Source organism: Herpailurus yagouaroundi, unplaced genomic scaffold (assembly GCF_014898765.1).
Source record: "Herpailurus yagouaroundi ecotype Mexico unplaced genomic scaffold, PumYag 180, whole genome shotgun sequence".
Classification (NCBI taxonomy): Eukaryota; Metazoa; Chordata; class Mammalia; order Carnivora; family Felidae; genus Herpailurus; species Herpailurus yagouaroundi.
This window is the reverse complement of record NW_024412411.1, coordinates 2,889,437-2,907,238: the sequence shown is the minus strand read 5'-3', so window position 1 is coordinate 2,907,238 and position 17,802 is coordinate 2,889,437. Positions and strand designations below refer to the sequence as shown.

The window sequence follows — 17,802 nt, the reverse complement described above, 5'->3', positions numbered from 1 at the left end:
GATTAAGAATGAGACCTGTCAGGGGCTCCTGGGTGGCTCAGTCGGTTGAGTGTCTGACTTGGGCTCAGGCCATGATCTGGTGGTTCGTGAGTTCGAGCTCCACATTGGGCTCGTTGCTGTCAGCACGGAGCCTACTTTGGATCCTCTGTCCCTCTCTCTCTGCCCTTCCCCTGCTTGTGCTGTCTCAAAAATAAATAAAACATTAAAAAAAAATGAGACTTGTTAGCTTTGCCCCAAGGCTGAGCTGGTCCCTGTCCAGCTCAGCTCCACAAACCTCCACAGTGGTCATGGCTGGACCTAGAATCTGTCACAGGTGAGAAAGGTCTACCTCACCCTGAGCCAGTCTGAGCACCATTATGCCATATAGCAGGATTTTCCCAGGAGGCAGAGGATGGGACAGGAAGAGAAGGGAATCTCTCCCATACTTAGCCCCAGTGCAAAGGAGACCTTGGGTAAAGGCAAGGAAGGAGCCCTGACTTGTTAGCCTGGTGACCCACTCCCAGCCTCATTCTTGCCTTGAGACTGAGCACCGGCTGCCCAGCCTGCTTCCACTTCCTGCATACCCTGCTTTCCTGCCCCCATGTCTTTGCCCAGGATGTACCCTGCACCTGGATGTTCTTCTCCGATAAACTGCTTTTCTCAGAAGCTACAGTTCAGGAGTGTGTCCCAGGAAGCCTCTCTCACATGCTGGTCCACACCTCCAATCACTCAGCATTATCCAGTGTTGCGATGGAGCATGTTGGACCTGCTTGCAAGAGCCAATTGTTAAATTTTCAGGAATTTTGCAAGGAGGCTGACATCACATTACTGGTCTGAAATTGGCCAAGGCAAGAGTATCTGCACCATGGCAATTAGCAATGCTACAGATAAGGGGTTCCCCTCACCCCCTGGAAAGCCAGTTAGATGGTTTCACATTTACCAGCACATGACTGTTCATAGCCATTAATCCCTAAACTAGGGGATCCCAAGGACAGGACTCCATCTGACTCCTATCTGCACTCAGCAGAGCCAGGCACCAAAGCCACTTGGCTCTAAAGTGAGGGATGACCTGGAAAGAGGTCTGGAAAGAGGATCCCTGATGTGAGACTACCACTGAGGCAGCTAGTGGGAAGGCAGGTGGCAGAAGAGTAGAGGTTGGAGAAAGAACTTCAGTGTGGATGGTAAGAGCTTCTTAGACTGTATCCTCATCCTCAAACCACACAATAGGGCACAACACGGCAGGCAACAACACCTTCGGTAGAAGTTGCAGCCTCAAACTGGCTCCCAGGCCCGGGAAGCCTCCAGATGAGTTTATGACATCAGCTCCCAGATGTTACAGTCACCTCTAGGGATGGGGATGCTCCTCAGAGGTGTGTCCACTGTGGCATCTAGACCTGCCCTTGACCGCTCCATGGGAAGCTCCGGCTCAGCTCTGGCTCCTTACCAGGGTCCTCTGATCACCCTGAAACTCCACCCCTCCCAGGTAGCTCAGGCCCAGACTATGTGACCTTGGTAAGTCACTTTCTTCTCTGCATCTGTTTCTCCATTTGACTCGATCAGGCTGGGTTCCAGCCTAGATACCTTGCTGGGCACAGACAGCTAATTATGTGGGAGTCAGGCCAGGGGCAGCATTGGCCCCTTACCCTTGCCTTTCACGAAGCCTTATTCCCCAACTCACACATACAAATGGTGACTGGGGTTGTAGGGACTGTTAAGATCTCTGACTGCAGAGAATATTCTGCCAAATGACAGAGCGTTGAGGTCACGGCTCCCTTGACCATCAGGCATGAGTCACTAATGGGGCATATCTAGGGAGACTATCCCAATGGAGGAAATCCTAGTCCCCACAGCCTCCCCACTCCCCCCACCCCCAATATTAACTTGCACAGGCGCCAGGGGTTCAGGTCCTACAGCCGGATGTCCTTAGTGTTCTCACTACCAGCTGCCATGGACTCTGTCCGCCTAGAGTCCTCACTGCTGCTCGACACATCTTTTGTCCTCTTGATGTCAGTCCTGTCCAACCTGTGCAGGCCCCGTCTGCAGCGAGCTGGGGCAGTAGCAGTGGGGTCTGTGGGTGGCTTGGCATCTCGGGCAAAGCGCACAAGCCTCTGCCCAGCCAGGAAGTAGAGCACGGGGTCAAGGCAACTGTTGGCACTGGCCAGCGGCCGGGTGATCTTGTAAGCCATGTTGATGGCATTGAGGGTGTGGCAGCTGAGGTCCAGGGAGCGGAAGGAGTAGTAGAGGGTGCGGGTGACATGGAAAGGCAGGAAGCAGAGGGCGAAGACAGCCAGCACCACGGCAATGGTGCGCACCGACTTGCGCTTGGCCCGCGGCAGGCCTCCCGAGGTCCCGTAGGCTGGCTTCAACAGCCGCCGAGCCATAAGCACGTAACAGACCAAGATGATGGCAAAGGGCACTGCGAAGAGCAGGCCCAGCATGACAGAACTGTAGGCCACGAACTGGCTGAAGAGCTCGGGTGCTGAGGTGTCGTGGCAGGTAATGCGGCCGCCACGCACGCTGGTGGTGACGAAGTAGAGCACGGGTGACTGGCAAGCCAGCACCAGCACCCACACGGCAGCTGCCACCCGCCGGGCATAGCGGGCCCGGCCCCAGCGCAGCGAGCGCAGCGGGCGCAGGACCCCCAGGCATCGGTGCACGCTGATGCACGTGAGGAAGAGGATGCTGCAGTAAAGGTTGGTGTAGAAGAGGAAGCGCACCAGCTTGCAGAGCACTATGCTGAAGGGCCAGTGGTCCCCGCGGGCGTAGTAATAGACCAGCAGCGGCAGGGAGGCTGCGTACAGCGCATCGGACACGGCCAGGTGGAACATGTACGTGGTGGATGCGTTCCAGGTCTTGAGGCGGCACAGGAAGATGTAGAGCGCCACGGCGTTGAGACACAGCCCGAGCACACACACCACACCGTAGGACACAGGCAGCAGCACGTACTTGAAGTCCTCATTGAAGCGGCACTTGTAGCCCAGCTCGTCCCCACCCCAGGTGTCATTGACGGTGCTGTTCCAGTGGCCCGGGCCTGTGGCCATTGCCCTGAAGGGAAGGGGTGGTGGGGAGAACAGCCACGAGGGTCACAACCAGGGCTCAGTGGGGAGGCCTGACACACCCACCTGACCGGGGCCATGAGGGACCCCAAGTACCCATAGATTCCCTTGGTTAAGGTCTGCCCCACCACAGTCAAGGCTTTTGCGGCCACCTGACCTGGCTTCCTCCCTGGACCCAGAGGGCCCAGAACCTCGGAACCCCGGAACTTCGAGGATGCATGAGGTCTAGGAGTATCGTGGCCACACACCTTTAAAACTTCACAACAGGGGCAGGCACACTACATCCTGAGGGCCAGATGCAGTCCACCAGTCTGTTTCTGTAAAAAAAAAAAAAAAGCTTGATTGGAACACAATCATACCCACCTTATTTATAAAGAGTTGAATAGTTGCAACAAAGACCGTATATTCCCCAAAGCCTAAAATAGTTACCCCTGGCTTTGTTTTTTGTGTTTTTTGTTTTTGTTTTTTTTTTATTTTTTTTAACTGTTTATTTCTGAGACAGAGAGAGACAGAACATGAGTGGGGAAGGGGAGAGAGAGAGGGAGACACAGAATCAGAAGCAGGCTCCAGGCTCCGAGCTGTCAGCACAGAGCCCGACGCGGGGCTTGAATTCATGGACCGTGAGATCATGACCTGAGCCGAAGTCGGTCGCTCAACCGACTGAGCCACCCAGGCGCCCCTGTTTTTTGTTTTTGTGTGATTGTTTAAGACTGGCAACCCTGCTCTAGAACCTCAGGAGCACAGAGTTCTAGATCGAGGATCCTGAGCTCTAGCATCTGAGGATCGGGGGGTCCCAGAGCAGTGTCATCTCAGATTCACAGAAAGGAGGCTATCAGGCTGGCTGGCTCCACCTCACACCCAGCGCTCACTGGCCGGTGGGCAGCCTCTACCTTGCTGGAAGTATTAGAAAGCTCTTTCCCTTAGCTCATCTTTCTGCCCTCTGAGAGGCTCTCTGGCCCCATGCCTGGTATTTTGGTATTTGAGGGAGTATTTCCAAGGGTCTCCCCCTTTAGTCATTTATTAACCTCCCAGCAAATAGTTTTTAGGTACTCCTATATTCTGGCACTTTCGGCACTTGTAAACAGCAGCCCTGCTCCCCGGCCCATGAGGCTACCAGATGGGACAGTGACCCTTCTGAAGATGCCAGGGAAGTCTGGGCCAGAGGTGAGAATGGGAGCAGAGAGGGACTTCTTTTGTGGGGAAATTCAGCTTCCCTCATACCTACCCAGCTTCTCTTCACACACCACCACTATCTTGATGGTCTCTTGCCTTATTCCTAGTGGGCATATGTACCCGTGGGGCCTGACTGCCCACAGAGTAAGTACCTGGAGCACAGATTGTCCGTCTTCATCATCTCCTTGTCCCCACCAATGTGACCAGTAAGAGCTCTCTCTCAGCGGGGAGCAGGGGACAGAGAGCCCAGGCTGGAGGGCAAAGATGTGGCCAAAGTTCCCAGCGTCAGGTTGGAAATCGTAACAGGTAGGCAGGTTTGGGACCAACATGAAGAATAACTTTCTAACAGTGGGAAGGGGCTGGGGAGCTGCTATTTTTTCAAACCCCACTACCATGGATGCTTTAAAGTGTTACTTCATTTCATCTTTACAACATGTTTCTGGGAACCAGGTTATCATGCCCAGTTTTCCAATAAAGAGGCTGAGATCATTCAAGTAATTTGGCCAAGGTCATATGGTTAGGGATGGCTACAACTCATCCGGGTGCGTCCCACAGTGGAAGGGGCTGTAGGAAGGAGGTAGTGAACTCCTTGTTCTGGGGGCATGCCAGCGTCTCTTCCAGCAGAGTCTGCAGAAAGGCTTGTGTCCTGTGTGTGGGTGTGTCTGGGAGGACAGAGGGGGCAGATGACATGTGAGTCCTCCCCATCCTAGGTATCTGGGGTGGCACAATTCCCTTCGTCTTGGAACTGAGGTCCTGAGAGGCTGGGGCTTGGAGATTCTAGAGGGCCAGTGACATCCACTCCCTTAGACCATGAGCTTCCTGCCCAGCCTGGCCTCCCAGTAGTAGTTCAGGGCCCCTGAGGTTGACATTAGGGGGCCGAGAGACACATAGGTCTCTCAGTTTCCCTTCTCTCCCCAAACCCTTTTCCCGCACCCCAGAATCTTCCCTGTCTCCTGGTGTCAGCAGAAGTGCAACCAAGAGCATGCACCTGCCTCTCACAGACACAGCTTCCTCCCCAAGGAACCAGGGCCGGTCCAGGGTGAGCAGGCAGGGAGGCCGTGTGGTGCCAAGTTGAGCAGGGGCAGCTCCCCCTGCCACGGGGAACTCTGGCAGGGCCAAACTCCTCGGACCCCTCTTGCCCCGAGCCAGGACTGAGGACCCGACACTCAAGCGTCTCCTGCATCCCACCCCTTCTCCATGCAGCCCCGCGTTGCCTCCACCCTTGCTGCCAGAGCCACTGCCTCCGCCTCCCTGCCTCTAGCCTCAGTTCCCCCAATCCAGGGGGACTTCTTGAAGACAAAGTCATTCCCTTGTTCGAAACCCTCTGCGACTCCTGCCTATTCTCAGGAGAAAACCCCACTCCTCCTCAGTCTGGTATGGGATGGTTTCATAACCCTCACCAGCCCCATCCTCTGTGACCTGCAGTTTCCTGAATGCACCCAACACTCTCCCTCCCAGCCCTAGTTCATAGTGCTCCTTCAACCTGGAATCCATTCACACCCCTCGTCTCCACCTGTTGGAATTACAACTTTTTATCCTTCAGTGCAACAAACTCCAGCGATTAAGAACCTGGCCTCTGGAGCCAGGCCACCTTTGTTTCCTCATCTGTAAAATGAGGCGATTAATAGAACCTACATCATACAACTGCTGTGACGATTGAGTAATTTGTGTGAAATGTTTGGAGCAATGCCCGGCACATAGTAGGTACGTTGTGGTGGTATAAGGCTCAGCCCAGATGTGGCCTTTTCCCGAAATCTGCAGGAAGCTCTCCACCAGTGGAGGAGCGATAGAAGGTCTTCACTGGAGGCTGTGCAGCAGGTGAGTGCGGTGGGCCAGGGGACTGGTGCTAAAGCCTAAGCCAGGGCCAGGCCTGGGGACCTTGTGAGGGGAGAGATGTGGAGGGGTTAGGGAAGAAGGCCAGAGAGTCTGGCCCAGAGGGAGTTTGGGTTGAAGAGGGGCAGGGTGTCTGGCTCAGGGGTTGGGGGAGGAGCAGGTATGGGGAGAGGGGCACTCGTTGTCAGACATGGTAAATGTGGGGTGCCCTGAAGGGGTGTCATGGGACGTGGGGAAGGGCAAAGCCCAGGACCACCAGATCCAGCACTTTGGGAGGTGGGCTGGGAGTTGCTGGCTCCCAGCAGCTACAGGAGGAGCATGGAGGCCTGAGTGAGACTGAGGAGCTATGGAGAGGCCACATTCCCTCCCCCGTGGGGACACTGGGTTGGGGTGTCCCGCTGTGCCACAAAACCCCAGGTGACATCAAGCATTTCCTGCCCTCCTGAGGCTCAGACCTCTTGTGGACTGAATCCCCGGCCTTAGAGAACTGGAGTCCTAAATCCCCATGAGACGCTCTGCCCACTGAAGACAGGGGAAGCACACACACCCAGTCCCCCTCCACACTGCTGCTCTGCTCCTGCCCCAGTGCCTAGGCCTGGCGGGTCTCTCCTCTGGGTCACGATGGCCCTCCCCCACCCTCCACCCCTCCAGCCATAGTCCACATCTCTACACAGAGTTTCTTTCTAATCATCAAGGGTGGAATCTCTGATGCTGGTGAGAGTAGGGGAGACTTCCCTAACTTTCTCCTGAAGCGAGGAAGCTGTCCTTTCCACCTGTTTTAAGACATCCTGGCCTCCACCCTCCCAGGCCAGCTGGGGACTCCATTGTCACGGCCCCCTTCCAGACTGACCCTGCCTGCCCTCTCCTTGGCAGGAGAGGCTGACCCATCAACCTGTGAGTACATCTTTCCTGCCCCCCCACCTCCGGCCCCTGCTTATGAAGACAGCTGACTCCTTAACCCTCTCTCTCAGCCCTCTCCTCTACCTCTCCTTACCTCCCATACCCTTGGGGTCTCTCCCCAGGGTCTCTCACCCTAGAGACCAGCTCCCATCTTTGTCCAACACCACTTGCCAGCCCCTCTGTGCCCGGTTCTGGCTGGCTCTGCCCCTTTTAAGTGCCCTGACAGCCTTCCCTGCCTTTGCTCATGCTATTCTTTCTGCCTGGACAGCCCTTCCAAAACCCATTCACACTGTACTCCATCATGGCCATCCCTCAAGGCTCTTCTCAAGGGTCACCTCATCTCTGAAGCTCTGGCACTCTACCACCCCAGACACTCCTCACACCCTGTTGGGAATTTGTGTTTCCACCCTCTAGAAACCCCAAAACATTCTAGGTGCTTCTAGAAGTCTTGGTCCATCTGATTCTTTTCTCTGTCCCTATCATCCAGCAAGAGGCCTGCTCCAAAGCAGGTATGACATGAGTGGAAGAATGAATGAATGCATGAATGAATGCATGAATGAATGCATGAATGCCTGAATGAATGCATGAATGAAACAATCAAGCCCAAGAGGCTATGGGAGTCCAGAGGAGGCTGAGCCTCACGGCAGTTGCTCTCCTTTCCCTTATTCCTCTGAGGGCCTCCCAGAGTTGTCCTGACACTTAAAGATTTCTCAGCTGCTGACCCCAGGGGGCCTCCTGGGGAGCACTCCGGGGGCCCAGCACATCTGGGCCTGCTCCTGCCCTAGACAGGCCTCTGGACTTCCTCTCTTTCAAGAGCCCTGCCCTTCTCTGGACAGGCCAGGGAAACGCCAGGAGAGGGGAACTGGACCTAGGCATTCTGGAGGTGGGTCAGCTGTCTGAATCAAGCACATTCTTTTATCTTGCTCATCTCTGGCTCAGGTCATGGGTCAGTCTGAGTCAGGAGCTTCTGGTCCTGGTGCCCCCTACCCCCAACACCTCACTTTGTAGGGGCCAAACCTGGGCTGAACAGCGTCCATGCAGCACCCCCCACCCTCACTCCTCAGGAGATACTGCCATAGAGGTTAAGCTATTTGTTCAAGATCACACTGCCAGGAATTGGAAAAAATGGGTTTGACACCAGGACTCCCCGGCTCTGAAGCCTGAATTCATCAGAGCCTGGGATGAGCGAGCAGGGTAGGGATCCCCTGGATCGAACCCTGGTCCAGCATATACACATGCACAAGTGAGCCTCCCAGCCAGTGGACCCTGCCCTCCCATGTCCATACCTGACCAGCCCCTGCTCTCACAGTCAGGATGTTCAGAGCCCGCTCAGGTTTCTCATTCATGAATGCATAGGCCTGGACCAGGATGCAGGGAATTCTCCAGGAAACAGGAAAAACAGGTCCTCCGGCCTGGGGATAAACCCAGCTTCCAGCACTTCTCAGGGCGGGCAGTGCTGTGGGCTCTGTGGGAGGTGGAGACAGCATGGGCTCTTGGGTTCCAGGTCATAGGAAGTCAGCCAGGCAGAGCCCTCCCAGGCCTGCCTCCTATGCTTCAACCTTGGTCCAAAAGAGGCAAGCACTGGTGTGTTTGCCTGTCCCAGGAGGGGTGCCCTCTGCCCACCCACACGCCCTGGCTTCTACCCTCGGCTCACATGTTCCAGGGATGGTTGTTCCCAGCCTCCTTCCCCAGGCACCCCCTTTCACAGGAGTGTGGCTCTGCTGGGAAAGGTCTCCCTCACATCCTGCAGAGCTGAGCTGAGCTGAGCCTCCAATGCCCCTCCCTCTGTCCTGGTCTATGCTTCAGTCCCTAGAGTAGGAAACAGTCAACACCCTCCTTGCCCAGTATCCACTCAATAGTACTTCCGCTCATATGGTTTTTTGTTCAAGCTATGTCTCTACCTGGAACACACCCCCTCCCCTGTCCCACCTCTAATCATTCCTCCACAGATGCTGTAAACACACATGAACATACACAGGCATGGACATACACAAATATCCAGATACATGGAGACATACACAGTCACATTCAGATGTATACACAGCATGTGCACATACACACACACACACACACACACACACATACACATACATACACACACACACTGTTCTAGACAGGGACTAGGACAGCCTTTAGAAATCACCTGCACTAAACTCCCATTTGACAGAGGAGAAAACTGAGGCCCTGTCACAAGGCCTCACCATAAGTCAGGGACAGAGCCAAGATTGGAATGCAGGCCTTCTGAATTCTGCCCCTGGCTTTTGTCTTGTCTGGCAGGCCCTCACACACACACCAGGCACAAGGTTTCACTGAGGGGATGGTTACATGGTGGAGGGACCCCTCTGTATGTGCAAGTCCCAGCATCCTCCAGAACCAGACTTACCAGAGGGGAAAAAGAACATTCCCTTCCTCTTTCCATCTGCTTCATTTCCCTGCACTGGGGTGGGGGTGGGGGTGGGGGTGTCTGAGACAGTTGAAGCCAGGTCTCCAGGCTGGAAGCAATGTACAAGCATGGAGAGAAGTGGGAAGAGGAGAGGGGGAGGATGGCTGCAAGAATGGGAAGGAGGTGTGGCACTGGGGAATGCCCCTAGGCCACTATTTTCCCAGCACACCTTGCCACAGGAGTCTCAGGTTCACGTGGGGCAGTGGGCTGGTAGCCATTTGCCAACCTGCTCCAGAGTCCAGTGACGAAAGAGGTTAACCTTTCACCCCACTCCACCCCGTCTTCTCCTTAGGATATGCCTTCACTCAAGAGACTAAGGAGGAGCACAGCACTTTCTCAAAGCCATTCTCCTATTTCTGAGATGGATCTCTACCACCCATCCTTCCACACTTTAAAATTCTAATATATCCTTGAGAATATATCTCTTTCCCACCCATGTGTAACCCAATGCTCGCCAATGAACCTGTCAGCTGAACCAGTGCAGTGGCTCAGACATGCCACTCTTCCCCACCCCATAGCCTTAGTCTTGTGGTTTTCCTCCACACCATTGCACAGCCTGCTCACTTATCTCCTTGCCTCCACCCCTCCCCTCCTATCCATCTTCCATTCTGCAATCACAGGTCTTCCTACAACACAAATCTGACTAGACACTGTAAGCTCAAAACCCTTCCATGGCTCCCTATTGCCCTCAGGCTAACATCCAAGCTCTTGAGCCTGGCATTCAAGGCCCTGGCTGACCTGGCCCCTGACGCCCCTCTAGACAACTCTCCAGGGTCCCAAAGCTAGCAACTTGCAGAGCAGTCTTGATCTGTCTGACTGCAGGAGCTGTGCCCCTGATCACTACCCCCTACCCTCCTCAGCCTAGGTCCTCTGCTCCGGGAAGCTTCCTGACCAGCCCTCTTTGAGCCCCATGGCTCTGCCTGTCTGGTCAGTTCTCTGCCAGAGGGAACACCCTAGTGGCAGGGCTAGAATCTACTCTTCCTGGTATTTCCTCATTGTGAAGCAGACATGATGATTATTGTATTCATTTTACAATTAAAACAACAACAACAAACTAAGGCCAGAAACGGTAGCCCCAGATCCCACCCAGGGTCACCAGTGAGTTAGGGGCAGACCGCTTGCCGCCTCTGCCAGGCTCCGCCCCTACCCCAAGGGCTGGGTCTTTCTCCTTGTAGCCCCAGGCTGGTTAACTCAAAGCCATGAGGAGGGGGTGAGGCAGTTCCCAGGCTGACTGCAGAATTTCCAGGGTGGTTGGACAACATTCCAGCTTCTCCACTAGGGCAGCTCCAGAATGAATGTACTGCCCATTCACCTGCCTACCTGGCTGGCCCTGTCCAGCCTAGCAGGGGAGTATGACGCATCACCACTCTGGAAACCCTTGCAGCCTGCCTCTGCTGGGGGTGGGGTGCTGTGAGGGGAAACAGAGGACTTGGACCCAGAACACCATCGAGGGACAGGGGAGGGCACTGGGCAGGTGGGAAATCCCAGTTCTGCCATTTCCATCTGTGGTACTTGGACAAGTCTCAGCTCTATAACCCAAATCTTAATTTCTTTACAATCTAGGAAGGGTATGCACTGCATAAGGTTGTTGAGACAGTTAAAGGAGATGATTTATTCATTTTATGAAATAACTTAAAAAGATATGATTTCAGCAGGTGGTGAAGATAGGGAGGATGGGAGTATTTCAGGAAGACAAGAGGGGCAGGAAAGCCACAGGAATTATGAGCAAAGTAGCAAGGTCACAGCCAGACTGACTATAGGTCAAGTTTCCCACCCTGAAGGCCATCCTCAGAAGGAAGGGCAGTCCGAGGACTGCCCCCGCCGAAGGAACTAGACCCAACTATACTCCTTAGTTCATTCACCCTTTCCAAATGTTTGCCATAACTATGCCTGTCCCCATTCAGGGCACTTGGGGACTCCAAGGTGAGTTGGACCTTTCTGTGATCTCAAGGAGCTCACTGTCAAGGTGGTGGGTGTCAGGGAGGATAGGGAAGACCCAGAAAAGGCAATGATAATTCAGGGTGATCAGGGCTGAAGGAAGCAGAGGCACCAGGGTTGGGTTGAAGCAGCCAAGAGGGTCCCTAATAGGAACTGGGGGTAGGGTGGTCAGGGAAGGCTTCCTGGAGGAGAGGACACCTGACCTTCATTTTGGAAGATGGACAAGAGTCAGGTGCGTGGAAACAGAAGAGGAGTAGAGTGAGCAAAAACCAGGGCAAACGATCACACAGTATGTCTCAGGAACTGACAGTCATCCCCGTGGCTTGAGGGAAGTAGAGAGGGCAAGGATGGATAGGAGGACAGGAAAGATCCTGGAAGTTATCTTTCACCCCCTCCCAAATGTCCTCCACAGGCTTGAAGGCCAGTAGGCTCCCAGCCTTGCCTGATACGCTTTCTGCACCACCAGCACTGGGGTTGGTCTGGGGAAATAGCTGAGGGGGTAACCTCAGATAGTATCAGTAGGTGCTGTGGCAGTGGGAAGCCTCTGCAGCCTCCTCCAGAAAGCCCTTGGGTTCACCAGTCCTCTTGGAGACTCTCACCCTGTAGGGAGCCCCTAGAATCCTGGCTGTGGGGGCCACGCACGAAGAGAACATCTGAATGCATGCACGAGTCTCAGATCAACCAGGCTGGCCTCCCACTTACAGACCAGGAAACTGAGACTCCTTAAGAGGAAGGGCCTTACTCAAGGTCTGGTGTTCTAATTACATTCAGTGTAGGGTTGAGCACCTTCACCCCCACCCCAGAGCAGGACTGCAAACTACCTGTCCCTCCTCTGACCCAGCAGGGTCCAGCCCAGCACAGTGCTATAGACACACTGCTAAATGGAACCAGTTGAGAACCACAGTGCCCTGAACTCCACCCTGACCTATCACATCCAAATGTCTCCAGCCAGACCTACAAGAAAGAACCCTGGGTTCAGCCTCCAACTTCAAACCACCCATGCTGTGCAACCTTGGTCAAGTTAACTTCCCTCTCTGAGCCTCGAGTTCTTCACTGATCAGATGGGGAGAATCACCACACCAGACAGCTCCTGAGAAAGGAGTAAGACAAAGGGACAGGTAGTACTCCATGTGGCTAGCAAATCGTGCTCTGTTCTGATGTGGGGGGCTGCATCTACCTGTCCTGGCTGAGAGACACAGAAACCCTTCTCAGGCAGAGGGGCAGAAGTCATGGGCAGAGTAGGCAGGGAAGGCTCTTGGAAGGGGCTATGGTCAGGTCAGGAGAGAAGTAGAAAGAGCCCAGCATGGAAGGAAAAAGGAAGAATGGAGAAGCCAAGGTAGAAAATAGGACAAAAGTGTAGAACAAGTAGGTCTGTGATTCTGAGACTTTCTCACTCTGGGTGCTTCCAGAATTCTGAGTTCATTGGTTCTGACGGTCCAATTTAAGAGCCTCTGGTTCTGAGAGTAAATGATAAGTGTTTCTTCAATTCTGTCACTTGCTGCTTTTCATAGCCTTTGGTTGTGAGCTTCTCAGAACCACAGGAGTCTGCACTCTCAGAGTAACGTAATCAAAGATCACTGTCCCAGGAGCCATAAAGTCTCAGCAAACACTTGCCAGTACCCCCATGTACTCAACCTCAGAGGAACACTGCAAACCCAGACTCAGATCAGGCTTGGTCAGGAGCTCCAGTCTGGATGGGGAGAAAGACACAGACATGGAAGAAGTCCACTTGAGTGATTAAGCCATGACCAAGGGAAGCCCAGGAACCATAGAGCCCAGAGGAACCCCTAACCAGCCTGGGGAGATAGTCAGGGAAAGCTGCTCAGAGGAGAGGTCATTTGAGCTGGGACTTAATGAAAGATTAGGAATTTGTCGGGTAGACAATAAAGGTAGGAGGGCACTGAAGGCAGAAGAAAGAGCATGTGCAAAGACACAGTGGTGTGATAGTGTGGCCAGGAGGTCATGTGAGGCTAGAATGGAGGGGTGGGTGGCACAGAATGTGTATGGACCTGAGGCACTCACATGAAAAGGCTTGAATGCCAGGCTGAGGTGCTTGGCTTCTAACCTGAGGACAATGGGGTGCCATGGCAGGCCTTAAGCAGGGGAGGACATACTCAGAGTTGACCTTGACAAAGATGATGCCACAGAAAGTAGATAGGACAGGGGAGTCTAAAGGGAAGAAGACCAAGGAGGAGACTATACATAAAATGGTCCAGTGAGAGGCACTGATACCTTGGCCCTGGATTTTCTGTGAGTTGGGGAACATCCTTGCTGGCCCACAGCTCCACCACAGCAAGATTCCTCCTCCCACATTTGGGACTGAGGAAGCTGGGCACTCACCAGGAAGCCAGAGCAACACCAGGAGCCTCCCCTGAGGGGGTGGGAAAAGAGAGGGTCATGTGGGCCCCAAGAAGCTTGAAGGAGGCCTTCCTCCCATGCTTTAGGGCCCAAGCCCTAGACAGGGTGCCAGGGAGGAGGGCTAAGGAGGGGGCAGCTTCCCAGGAGGGCCCGGGCTACCCACACTCCCATCAGGGACTCTAGCCACTCACCCTGGACCAGAAATACTCAGGCCTAGGAGATTCTATAACAGGGAAGTGGAGGAACTCCTCTGCTCAAGAATCAACTGTAGCTCTCCAGGGAGTAAGGCCCTCCTCTTTGACTATATACCCATTTCCACAAGGTCATTCATTTCTCAAACCCTCACTGGCACCTGCTCTGTGCCCAACCTGTGCTGGATGATACAGACAGAGAGAGAAAGCAGGCTGGCCTAGTCCTTCACCTGACCTCTAGGATGAGCACAGAGGTCAGAGAGGATTTCACCAGGGATGCGTGGCTTCTCTGGTCCTGTGAGCAATGTGGCTAATCAGGCCACAAGCAAAACCTAAAGTCATGTTTTCAGGGCAATATTCAAACTTCCTTCACCCTGAAAGCCAGAGAATGGAGCTCTGAATCTCAGATGGAACTTCTGTCTTAAATGGAGAGAGGTAAGTTGGGTCAGGTAGCCCTAGCTTTCACCCCTGCTCTGTGATCTTGGGAAGGAAACTCCCTGAGCCTCTACTTCCTCATCTGCAAAATGGGGATAACAATTCCTCCCTCATAGGATTGATAAAGGATAAAATGAGAGACTTTTATAAATTGTTACTAGTAAGCTGTCTTTGCAGAGGGGACACAGGGAGAGGAAGGCAGTCAGTGGTTAAAATTCCAATATCTAGCACAATCCCTTGTTACTGCACCCTTGTTCTAATATCTTCAAAATGCATTTCTTTAAAAGTCTCTGAGTATCACACTTCTCCCTGTGCATTGCACTCCACAGCTTACAAAGCCCTTTCCTGACCACTGTCTTAAGAATTAAGGCGTCACAGCAGGGCTCCTGGGGGGCTCAGTCAGTTGAGCATTGGACTTTGGCTCAGGTCATGATCTCACAGTTCCCGGGTTCAAGTCCCACATCAGGCTTGCTGCTGTCAGTGCAGAGCCTACTTCGGATCCTCTGTCCCTGTCTCTCTCTGCCCTCTCCCACTCAAGCACACTGTCTCTCAAAAATAAACATTAAAAAAAAAAAGGGGCGCCTGGGTGGCTCAGTTGGTTGGGCATCCGACTTCGGCCCAGGTCGTGATCTCGCGTCCGTGAGTTCGAGCCCCGCGTCGTGCTCTGTGTTGACAGCTCAGAGCCTGGAGCCTGTTTCGGATTCTGTGTCTCCCTCTCTCTCTGACCCTCCCGCATTCATGCTCTGTCTCTCTCTGTCTCAAAAATAAATAAACGTTAAAAAAAAAATAAATAAAAAATAAAAAAAATAAAAAAAATAAAAAGAATTGTCATAGCAACCTTGCATTTGAAGAGGCAAGGATCATCAGATCCAATTTACAGATAGCCAACTGACAATCTAGAGGGGGAGAGTGGCTTCTCTAAAGGCCATAGCCAGGAAAGAAGCCAAATCAAAGCACTCACCCATGAGACCTTGGTGATTTCTCATACTTTTAGCTGGTCCTTGGAGGATCCAGAAGCCTCAGGGCCTGTGCATCCTGGGCAAGAAGAAAATAAGAATGGAGGGGTCGTAGCCTCAGTCTGCAACACAAGCTTGGCAGCCATTTATGAAGGTCAGCCACTGTGATCCTCCAACTCCTCTGGCTAGACCCCAGGGCAGCCCAAGGCAGAAAAAAGAGGAGACTGAGAATTCTTCCATGCCAGGGCAGCCCAAGGCAGAAAAAAGAGGAAATTGAGAATTCTTCCATGCCAGGGCCTCCCAGGCACATACTCTCAACACAGGACCTTAGTGGTGCTGGCCTCCTTTTAGAAGCTGGCAGGGCAAGAACTGCCCCCCCAAGGTCACCCGGCAAGTTGGGGGAAGAGCTGGGATGAGATCAATTGCAGGTCTCCTGGCTCCCACTGGGGGAGGGAGAGCCCTAGGTATCCCCAAATTCCTCAGCAGGAACATCTAAGGTCTGAGGGACCAGACCCTTGGCCAAGGGATCAAGGGCTCAGAGTATAAGTAATGCCTGGATGGTTCTAGTGTCAATATCTGATCTCCTTGTATAGCACTACTCAATCCATTCTCCACCCTGCAGCCAGAGAGATCTTTCTGAAATGCTGCTTTGACCATGAATCCTCCTTGTTCACAAACCTTCCATGGCTCCCTATCACCTACAGAGTGAAATCAAAGTTTTTGGCTTATATACTCTGGGTCCTGTAATGCCTCCAGGACACACTGTTCTGACAACCTGTGCCACCTGTCTTGATCACCGGATTCTAGTTTCCTCTTCTTTGTGATGACATGGAGCTCCACTGTAGACATGCCTTCACTGGGGAAGCTGGGGGTAGGGAACAGGGGATAGAGGCTGCTGGTGCTCTCTCAGTTCAGCTCAGCCCTGTGCAGGGTGCTGGCAAAAGAGAAATGAGTGATGGCCAGTTTCTGTCCTCCAGGGGGCCCCAGACCTCTGGTGAGGGAAGGAGGGGGACAGAGACCATAACCTTCCCAGGTGGAACCAGGGTTGTAAGTCCTGGGACTTTCAAGAGCCAGAAGATGCTCCAATCCAACTGTGGGATCAAGGAAGGCTTCCCCAAAGAGGGAGCATCTGAGCTGGGCCCCAAGGCTAGGTAATTCTCCAACTGAGGAAGATGAGGGTAGGAGGGCATTTCAGGCAGTGAGTATATAGAATATGCCGTGGTCCAAAAGCAAGAAACTGTCTCGTGTATGCAGCAGAACTACATGTAATCACTAGAGGGTAAAGGGTCAGGCAGGAGAGGGGCTGGAGAGGTTGGCAAGAAGCAGTTCTTGGAGGCCTTGGGTCCCAGGCTAAGGGGTTCAGGCTGGGTCTTGTTAGCCCAGGGAGGAGAATAGTTCAGATTTGGGTTTCAGGCAGTTCCCTCCAGGGATTGACCCCACCCCCATCCCCAAGCCGTGAGCCTACCCAGGAGAACACTGGTGCTGAACATGACCCACACATTAGGAACTCGACGGCCCTCAAGTTCCATATTCTTGTTTTTCCCCTTTTGCAGATGAAGCCACTAAGGCTCAGAGAAGGTCACATAGTGGCCAGGGCAGGATTGGAATATAGGTCTGAGTCTCCAGAGAGCTTTTGCGGGCCCTGTCTGCTTAAAGAATCTCCTTCCCAACCACTACCACACACACAGATAACTGAGACTTTACCAGGGCCCCACCCTAGCCTTCAAAAGCTCCCCATTATCACAGCCTAGCTCCCCAAACAAACCACGCACCTCAGGCTGCAGGCCCAGGGAAGCTGAGGATGCCAGGCTGAAAGAAACAGCTGCCACCAGCCCCACAGACCCCAAACTGGCAGTTTTAATCCGCAGCTGGGCCTGGCCCTTGGGTCTGGCTCCTGGGGGAAAGTAGGGCAACCTGCCACCGACAGCCCCCAGTTGGGGAGCTGAGGGAGGGCACTGCCCTTCTCCAAACTGACCCTTCCTACGGCACTGCCTGCCAGATTAAAAGCCTCCTGACAGAGGCTTAACTGTCCTTCCAGGCCACTGTCCCAGCCCCCACCCCCACTCCCACCCCCAGTTTTACCGGGTCCGGGCGGGGTGGAGTGCCCCGGGTTTGAGGAGGCTCGGCGGGGCTCCAGGGGCTCGCGGGTCTCTGGCCGCGGTCCCCCGCCTCGGGGCGCTCACACCAGAGCACACACACAAACAAGTCCCACAGGTTCAACTACTCGACCCGCTGGGGCGCACGCACTCACCCACTGACACTGACTTTCCCAAAGAGGCCGACACACACTCACCGGGGTATCGGATCGCGCTCGCGGAGATCGACGCTACGGCGGAGACAAAGTTCGACCACGGACCCACCGGCACACTCCCACTGCTCGGAGCCGTGCCCCACTCGGACCGCCACGCGCCCACGGCTCTGCCTGCCCAGCGCCGCGTGGGCAGCCACCGCATCCGCGCCTGCCGACCTGTCTCCTCCTCCGATCCCTCCGGGCAGCCCGCCCCTCACCTCCGCGGGGCGCTCGGCCGCCAGCAGCGCCG

General features: G+C 54.0%; 1 protein-coding gene across 6 annotated transcripts; it reads right to left on the bottom strand.

Moving 5' to 3' along the window:
• Nucleotides 1-799: 799 nt before the first annotated feature.
• Nucleotides 800-17,796, bottom strand: P2RY2 (purinergic receptor P2Y2). 6 transcript variants are annotated; one of them, XM_040489263.1, is made up of 4 exons: nucleotides 17,556-17,796; nucleotides 15,268-15,341; nucleotides 8,228-8,406; nucleotides 800-3,352 (listed from the first exon to the last, which is right to left on the bottom strand). In XM_040489263.1, exon 4 carries the CDS (start codon nucleotides 3,018-3,020, stop codon nucleotides 1,887-1,889), a length of 1,134 nt encoding a protein of 377 aa, XP_040345197.1. In that variant the 5' UTR covers nucleotides 3,021-3,352; nucleotides 8,228-8,406; nucleotides 15,268-15,341; nucleotides 17,556-17,796; the 3' UTR covers nucleotides 800-1,886. The 6 variants fall into 6 exon arrangements, with proteins under 6 accessions (XP_040345197.1, XP_040345199.1, XP_040345198.1 ...); XM_040489265.1 differs by lacking the exon at nucleotides 8,228-8,406 and having other exon boundaries at nucleotides 800-3,024; nucleotides 3,284-3,352; XM_040489264.1 differs by lacking the exon at nucleotides 15,268-15,341 and having other exon boundaries at nucleotides 800-3,024; nucleotides 3,193-3,352.
• Between the last annotated feature and the right edge of the window lie 6 nt (nucleotides 17,797-17,802).

Coding starts and splice junctions, on each gene's coding strand:
- P2RY2 (XM_040489263.1), bottom strand. CDS start 3,020: ATGGCCACAGGCCCGGGCCACTGGAACAGCACCGTCAATGACACCTGG.